General features: G+C 43.8%; 1 protein-coding gene across 1 annotated transcript in view; it reads left to right on the plus strand.

Moving 5' to 3' along the window:
• The window catches only part of DMRT1 (doublesex and mab-3 related transcription factor 1), a 56,899-nt gene extending 47,930 nt beyond the window's left edge, over positions 1 to 8,969 (plus strand). Inside the window, exon 5 of the mRNA XM_026060017.1 lies at positions 8,836 to 8,969. Within this exon, the coding sequence (XP_025915802.1) occupies positions 8,836 to 8,969 (134 nt within the window). The remainder of the gene's footprint in view (positions 1 to 8,835) is intronic.
• Positions 8,970 to 9,081: the final 112 nt, after the last annotated feature.

Below are 9,081 nucleotides of genomic sequence, written 5' to 3' on the forward strand. Positions count from 1 at the left end.
AGTGTGCAAGCCCTTTCCTCAGAACAGTTGCCCCCGTTGCCCAGAAGACTTTTTACCTTCCCACTGGAGATTACCACTGGTTGACATGTCTGTGTGACCTTTCTCTGACCTGGATCTGTGGAATGCCTTGGGTTTTTTTTCCACAAAAAAATATCCTTTTCAGAAATGCTGTTCATTTCATTGCTTAGGACTCCACACAGGAGGAGTGCTTTGGAGCTGGAAACTCTGACTCCCAGCCTTGTCGCAGCACCTGGGAGTGTGAGCGTCTAGGGAGTCCCAAGTCTTCTGGCCCCATAGTAAGGCAGTGGTGTGCAAAACCGGCTCTGGTGCGATAAAATGCCCAGAACAGGTGTTTGGGCACGTGCAGTGCCAGCTAGCAGGATAGTTAGATACTTCTTATGAGAAATGATGGGTAAGTGTATGCTCTAATTTTATTTTTAGAACATAGTTTTTAATTACTGTAGGAGTAAGAAAAACAGTGCAAAAAGTGGATTCAGGGTCCACTTTTCTCAGAGCTGCCCTGTCTTTTGAATAAAAACACAAGAGGGACATCTTTTTTGATTGCAACTCAGTCTCTAGTGTTCTGTGTTAAATAGAGAAGTAGTACCTGACTTCCAGAAATGAAGAGATTAAAGGTTCCAGCTTTTTCAGAGCCTTGTTGGGAGATCAGAGCAAATCACTGCATTTCACGGAGACTCTGTGCTGCTCTACACTTGATGACAGACCTCCGAATCCCTCCAGCCCTCACTGCCACTTGTTCCTCCGCCTTCCCTGGAAATTAATGCCTCCTCATATGTTTCCGTTCTCTGTCCTGAATTTTTGAAATGATTCGGTTTTTCAGGAGAAACTCCTTTCAAAGGCGTTGTCTATTCTTGGCCTCTAGTTTGCAGCACAGCCATGCAGACAACTGAATTTACCCAACCATGGGGTGTTTGCCTTGTCATGTTGGGCTGTGAATGTCTGAGGGAAGTAGGAGTCTCCTAAAGTAGATTAGCTGACAGTCATAACACAGAATCACAGCCTTAAGGAGAGGCTTGTGCATCTTCTCTGTAGTGGCAATACGAAACGAAAGGGGATGGGTATTTTTCAGCAGAATCACTTCACCAATGTAATTCACTATGTTCTTGCACAAGTATGTGCGGAGTACAGCACAGAAGTTTAAATAAGCAACGGGAGAATGGTAGGAAAGGAGAAAGGAGGTACGTTTTCTTTTTAATAATAATACCAGGTTAAAGATATCTTAGATCTCTGAGCATGGTCTCTCTTTCTGTGATGCTGAGATAATCATACTTCTAGTCTAGTCGTACAGAATCCTTGCACTCGGAGAGGAACACAAAAAATTCAAAAGAAGCACACATTTTACCTGGTAACAACAATGGCAAGTGTCTACTTTATGTTCAAATGTCCAGATTTCTACTCAGAGAACTTTTTGCTTCATGTCTTCCAAAATAGAAAATTGCTCTGTGGAACCATTAAAACCATCTCTGTTTCTGGAAAGAGCTAGTGATCAGAATTTCAAGCGGTGGCAGTATAAATCTGGGAGCTTTCTGTGGCACTGAGCTGATATATACCTTGCTGAGACCTGGCTCCGACAGAACATGTTGAATATGTTGCACAAGAGGTGAGCAACCATTCACTTTTGCCATCTTGGGCTTGACAGCAGCAAGATTTTGCCAGCTGAATTTCACACATGATACCTGGCTTTGTCTTTAGATCATTCAAAGCAAAAGCACCTACCTCAACATGTTTGGTCTTCTAGAAATTTTTTGTGAGATGGTTCACTCTTTGCCGTTCTTAGCCCCAGGCAGTGGCTTAATTACTTTAAGTTAGTCACAAAATGTAGCAATGTTTGTTGTTTTATCAATACTGTTTTGCTCCAGACGGTGTCTGCAGGCATTTAGGCTGATCACCTTGTAATTTAAAGACACTGTCTTCTGGGTTGATATAGTTTGGAACTAGGTTTTGAACTGGAGTCCCAATACCTGTACTTCTCGTCTGTCTTCTTTGCATCCTTCCTGTCTAATTGGTGGTACATGAGAGATGGAACGCCTTTTTTGATTGTTTAACAAATTATTTTAAGAGAATTTAAGGCCAGAGGTGAGGGAGTTCAACAAGAGGATATTTTCTTCAGCTTTTGGTTTCTAATTACATCAGTTATAGCCCAGCCTTCTTAGTTACTAAAAGTACAAGCATGAACTGGAAAAGAATGATAAAGCATGCTGAATAAAGATCTCCATTCAGATCTTTACCTTTTATCCCATGTTGCTAATGCCAAGAATTAATGCTGTTTGAAAATACACAATGAGCTTGCCCTACCGTGGGCATCCACGATAATCCTAATTACTTTAAATGTTAGTGAGAAGGGCAGACATTTGACAGGTGGAAAAGGCTTCTGTTGTGAAATCGCATATCTGTGTTGAGAGGCACAAACTGGGCAGGAGTTTGGTTCCAGATCCTTAGGCTTGTCCTTATTCCCGTGTGGAAAACGGCTCTGCTTGTTGTTCCTGACACCTTTTGTCAGCAGGAAAATATCCACTGACATACATTTCTGGAGTCGGACTGTTTGCCCTTGTGTTAATGACATGCAAAGCAGCAAGGGAGTACCACTCCCATTTTCTTTTAAGTTTCTCAGCATTGCAGTCAACACAGAACAGAGTCTGCAATATACTGATCAAATTGAAAACTGGGAATACATTTCGATTAGTGTATGGAATGACTTTATAGAATGGTTTATGGAATGAGTCTGTTTTTTTAAGGCAAATCCATGAATGAGTTTTGATTAGCCCCTTGTTACTGCTTGATATCAGCCTCCCTGTTAGACTAATGTCTCATCTTAACTCTGTGCTGTACATAATGCTGCTTTTAAGAAGTCTGCACCCATGCTGTGATGTGGTAATATGCTGCAGGAGTCAGAAACCAGGATTTCTCCCTAGGGGAACCATTGTCTGATCAGGATCTATGATGGTGCATGAGGGAGGAGAGGAGAAGGAGACAGTTAATACATAACATTTCTTAGCACATTTGTGCAAGTGCAGATGTTAGAAATAATTCTAAATCAGTAAGAACTGTTTCATCCTAACTACCGCATCCTGAGCAGGAGAGATATGAGGAAGTGGACTGCAGTGGTTTATTGGGTTAGTTCACAGAGGGTAGTGCAGAAGAACTGAAAGATACTGAAGATTTATTGAGGGCACATGTTCTTTCAGAACCCTTCCTTCAGGAGACAACCAAAACCACAAGTTGCTGCAGCCTTAGAAAATATTCTTTCTTTTCAGAGGGAACCTTGAACACACAGCTGAGAAAGTTTGGTGCTAATTTTCTGATGGTTTTGCAGCTCCTCTGTGGCCTTCTTGCAGGAACCTGACGAGCCATGGGCTCCTGACTGCTGGTATTTTAGGCCTGCACAAACCCGAGTACTAGAGTATGAGATTGATCCCCTTATGTGGCTGATTCAGAAGGAACAGCCTGTGATCGACATTGGTTTCTTCGTTCTGGTGTAAAACAGTCAGTCCTCCATCTCTCCAGGTGATTTGTTCAGACCATGCAGGAGATTCAGTAGGGATAGATTATCTTTTTGAGTTTTCATTACTTAACTCTGTGCTAGAAGAGTTGTACAGCTGCAGGGTTAGGCACTCCACAGGTGAAAGGTAGCAGAGTGAAGGTTGTTTATGAGAACTTAGCTTGGTCTTTGCATATGTGTTTGCACTGGGATTGCTTCTTGCCCATCTTAAGATGATCTACAACAAAGTCAAGATAGAGCCTGATGCTCTTATTTTTGCTGTAATACCTTCTCCACAATAGATTGTTCTTTTTCCCTGCTTTCCCTCTCTTCCTCTCCCCCTCTCTCTTTTTTTCATTATTATTTTTTTGCCTTCCTCAGTTGCTCAGCCATTCATTCTGATGGTTCTCTGGTTCTGAGTGCCTGGTCTTGCAGCAGTAACCTTTTTTCTTAATCTAAAGCTTTGTTAGACGGTTCTCATGTGTATTATGATGGTCACCATAGCTTGGCAGGCTGTTTTGCAGGCACTACTAAGTGGTAGATTCAGCCCTCCAGGATCAGTCTGGGCAATGGAGTGACAAAGTTGCGCTGATTTTGGTGGAAACTGGGCATGTATTTTTAAACTGGGTTTGAGCCATGGTATCTCCAGGCCACTGGGCCAACCTTCCTTTGGAAGGCTGCCAGTCACCCGACTATGTCTGATACTTGCACGAAGACTGGTGTCGGTCCTTCAATTGCTGATGTGAGGAAAGCGGAGGCGTTGTTTGCTTTTATTGCACCCTTCGCACAGGTAGCACGACTTGCTCCTGGTCTTTATTGGTCTCCCAGACCTGTTTGTTTTCCCAGACACTTCATGTAGGGTTTGTGGAGCGTGGAGGGGAACTCACTGCTTGCTCAGACCACATTCATTTCCAGCGGTGTTTACAAAAGGAAAATGCTTTGGCTACAGAGGAGAACATACCGTGAAAAGCAGTTCCTGTCCACCCTCATACTGAAAACCCAGACATGTCTTACCTGTGCTTCAGTTCTCGCAGGCAGCCAGCACCAGTCTGAATCTGTTCCCCTTTTTCTTCGTTCTCTTACTGCGTGGCTGTGCTTGTGCATTTCTGTATGCACACTGGGAAGAAGCGCTTGGGCTTCTGTAGCATGTAAGGCTGGTACACTTATTTTCCTTTTTCCTGAGCTGGAAGGTGAAAGAGTTTTAAAAAATGTATTGTGCCTCTCAACTTTAAACCTCTAAAAATGGCTTCTCATTGAGAGTTTAATAGTTTTTTAAATGTAAACGCACAAAAATATTTACTTTTCAAGCATGAATATACTTCTGCTTTCTCACATCATTGAAAGTGTATTACTCTTTTCAGTCCATTGAGTTCCAGGGATCACTCAAGTTAAAAGTCAATGCAGTTTCCAATGTCAGAAGATGTAAGGTTTTGTGTTTATGGTTGGAATCCCTTCTCACTTTTATTTTGTGATATTAGCTGAAAAATGTTCACGTTTAGATGGCTCAAAAGTATTCGGATGCTTTCCCAAGAGTAAAAGGTAATTAGATCAAGGAATGGTATTTAAAAGCTGTCACAGACCCAATTCTGATACCGTTATTTATACAGATAAGGGTTGTGTGAACAACAGTGGGAGGATCAGCCGCAAACCCCAAGCAGATGAAACTCATAGACTTAAATCAAAAAGAACATGGGTTTTGTTTCTTTGAACTTGGAACATCTACATTTTATTGTTGTGTGATTAAACCACTGGAACAGAATTGCTCATTTCCTTTTTGCTGCCTTTTTATAGCTACAAGTCCCAATCCAAGTATCTTGAGTAAGTAATTAACAGCATTGCACGTACTTGCTACTCCTTGCTTGAGTTCAGTGACTCCCATTGCCGGCAGTGGGAGGCCATCCCCGCAAGCAGTGCAGGCTTGGGTCCAAGGCAGCTCTCTCATCTGCTGGAGATAATAACTCTGTAGTGCCGGCTTAGCTTTCACATCTGTGTGGCTATGGCTGCATACGCTTGTGCACATTCAGAAGCTGGTGTATATATAGCCCAAATCACAGAACTCTTGAAACCATGATCAGTTTGAAAGTCAGTGGGAGAACAGCCTGTGTTATTTAGGTCAGGGCTTCAAACTCGGAGTTGGTTTGTGAGACCAACCGCTTCAGGACTGGAACCATTTTCATGTAATGATATTTTCCATTTGAAGTTTGATAAAGATGTCTGATGACCTGGGAGAAGTGCTGAAGTTTGGCACAGCTCCACTGGTCCAAAAAGCTTAGGAGCCACTGCCTGAGCTGGTGAGAAATAGATGTGGGAATCTGTCTACAAAAGTGTTGACCTCTGTTTGACTTTGCCAGGTTTGCCATATGTTAATATAGAATTGCCAGATAAATAGCCCATGAAAACAAAATCGCGTTTTACTGGGTTTTAACATCCATGCTATAGCTTTTTTCTTTTTTTTTTTTGCTGGTCTCTTTCCATTTAGGGAAAAAAAACTTTCTCCGAGTTTGTCACAGAGATTTATGGATCTCAGTATTTAAAAATGGGCCTTTCCATCACTCTAGACACATGCACACTAAAAATATTAACAAATCCTTTCAAATAAATAATCCTCTTGCCCATTTGGCTACTCAGGAGTAAACAAAGAATTATCCCCTTTCAACCCCAATCGCTTCCTACATACCTCTGCCCCAGAGTGTGGGAACAGAGACTCCTTACAACATGACCTAAATCTTAACATGTTGGGCTTTGCTGGATCAAAGCAGAATGAGGTTTGAAAGTCAGAGAGACAAGCCCTTGAGCCAGTCAGCCCTGTTCAAGCCACATCAGCCTGTTTACCTGAAATGCAAGGTATCTTATGAAGAGAGATGTTTCCTGATGCCAGATGCAGCCAGATCCAACCAAAGGATGTATTTTGACTGGTAAAAGCTAAGGCTCTCAATGACCCTTGAAAAGCTAGTCTCAGGCATACAGCAGTGAAGACATCAATTGATGCATGTTGTGCTAGCTGATTTTTCCCTTTGGCATTTGAGTGTGGACTTGGATACGGGGCATCTCTGTCCTGTCATCTTACAGCAATCAAAGCACGAACCACTGCAACAGGTTACTCACCTGAAGGTGTGTGCTTCTAGTTGTATGAATGTGCTGCAGACTGGACCATCCAACGAGTACTTTAGGGCTGTGAGCCTGTCTCATCAGGATGAACTTACTTGATTTCCAGAGGAACAGAAATGCTCCTCCATTCCTCCATTCATTTTTCCTGACTGGCATGTTTGCCAGCCACTTGGGATTCAAGTCCTGTCCTTTAGGTAGTGACCTAAAGGTTGTGATGAAAACACGAACACACACTTTCTGGAACAAGTGTGCTGGAAATCGTGAGTGCATCCTCATCCAGACAGGAGATGGTGATTTCTTCTTCTTGGACTCCTCAACCAACCTCATTTGTGCACAGAAGAGGGAACACAACCTCAGGGACCTAATACTCTCTCAGTGCAAGAGAGCTTGGTCCCCTCAGTCTCTCCAGGAGTCCTTTGATCCTGCAACAACCAGTCCTGTAACCTTCTGGATTTCAGGATTGGTGTGCTTGAAAGAGGTGAAGATCTACAAAGTCAGTTGGGATTACGAACTACTGAAGTGCTGTTCCAGCCTGTATGTGTGCAAATTAGTGCTTTCCTCCAGCAATCTGGTGGTTCCTCAGGCCTTGAGATGTTTGGTAGACCTCTTCAGCTGCTTAAGTGYGTTCAGCCACATAGCAGAGGAACGCAGTTGCGATCCATGATGTTCCAGCCCCAGATCCTGGGGAGCATTCACAGGATGTCTAAAAATAGTTGAAAGCTGCCTTGACTACTTTAATTGCTCACTCTTATTTTAAGTACTTCATTCTTGTCTTTATCTTTCAGCTAAGAGAAAATGTAGTGTAGGTTTAATATCCCATTCATCAAGTGAGAAAAGATATTAATGTCAGATATAAAAGACAAGAGTAGACCCTCCTTCAGCAGTGTGGTATTACAGTCTAACTTGTGCCTCACATGCATCAAAGGAGAAACTTGCATGAAATCAAGTTTGTTTTATCTGGTTATGGAATTGACCTCAGCAGAGTCATGTGGGCAAAGTAAGTGAAAACGATACATGAGACCTCAACCCTGTAATGCCTTTTTTGTGCCTTCATGACCAGCATCATGTTTAAAATAAGAACAAATCAAGAGGCTAAGCTGCAAAGGGAAGTTACTGCAAAAATGCATGATTTTAGAGAAACTGGAAGTTTGGCATTGTTTTAGGGTAGGGTTTCTCATCTTCCCAGTAATGGATTAAATCCAGATTACTGCTGTTTACCTTCCTTCAGTCCTGCTGGATTTGCCAGGCTGTGAGAGAGAGTCAAACTTGACCTTTTCTCTTTAATTGGACTTCAGCAGTGTTAGAAATCCCTGGAGTCTGCAAGCACCCAGCGCTCAGAGGTGGAGGAGCTGCTAGCTTAGGCGCAGCAGTGCAGTCTGAGGACAGAGTTTAAGCCTTACCTCTATTCCTGTTCTAGCACAGTTGTACTAGATTCATCATTGCTTCTAAAAAAGCAAGCTGTGGTTGTAAACTATATTCTCTTTTAAAAGATCACAGCCTGGTAATATTCTCCGCTAAACAGTAAAATCCAGAACATAATAAGTATTGATGGTTAACGTGTCAGGGGCCCATGAAGCTCCCTCTGTGATTTAGTTCCCTCCGACTGCCTCAACTACCAATGCATTTTGCTAATTACATCATAGATTTTCCTATTGATGAACAGAATCTGAATTAACACGGGAAGCACTAATGTTACCCTTTCACCATTATTGTTGTACAAGAAGCCGTGGCAGATGCTGGCAGTTAGTTACACAAACATTAGTATTAACGATTGGCCATTTGGAATTGGTGACAAACTGCCGCCCGCCGGAATCCTGAGCCTGAAACCAATCAGGAAGTTAATGAGGAGAGAAATTACCACTGCAGCTTCCCCTTAATTATATTCACGGTAGGCAGGAAGGGAGTGTTGGGGGGTGGATCTCAACTCATCTAAGGTTAGGAAGGTCAGAGACCCTTTTACTTGGTTTTTTGTATCTACTGCAAATTGCAATGTTGCAACCATTTCTAGCACTATATTATTTTTAAATTCTTTAATATTTAGTCCTGGCCTCGGGCCGCCTGCGCCTGGGCCTTAGCTGTGCCAGCAGCTTGGTGCCCCCGGGAGGGAGGGGGGCATTTGTGCGTCCCCCCAGCCCCGAGGTCTTCTCCCCGCTGCGTGCCCCGTGGCCGGCGCGGGGAGGGGGCTCAGGCGTTGTGTTTTTTTTCTTTCTCTCTCTCTCCCCCCGCAGTTTTCTCGCCGCCCAGCAGCCAGGACTCCGGCCTGGGGTGCCCGTCCAGCAGCGAGAGCGCCAAGCGGGGGCTGGAGTGCGAGCCCGAGCCCGGCGCCTTCGCCGTCAGCCCCGTCCTGGAGGACGGCGAGTAGGTTCGGCTTGGCCCGGCTCGGCTTGGCTCGGTTCAGCTCGGCCCGGCCCGGCCCGACGGCATCGGGGCGGGTGCAGCATTCACTGTTTGCCTGTTCTGTAGGGTTTTTCTGG

The sequence above is a fragment of the Apteryx rowi genome, unplaced genomic scaffold (genome assembly GCF_003343035.1).
Source record: "Apteryx rowi isolate R43461 unplaced genomic scaffold, aptRow1 scaffold_163, whole genome shotgun sequence".
NCBI lineage: Eukaryota > Metazoa > Chordata > Aves > Apterygiformes > Apterygidae > Apteryx > Apteryx rowi.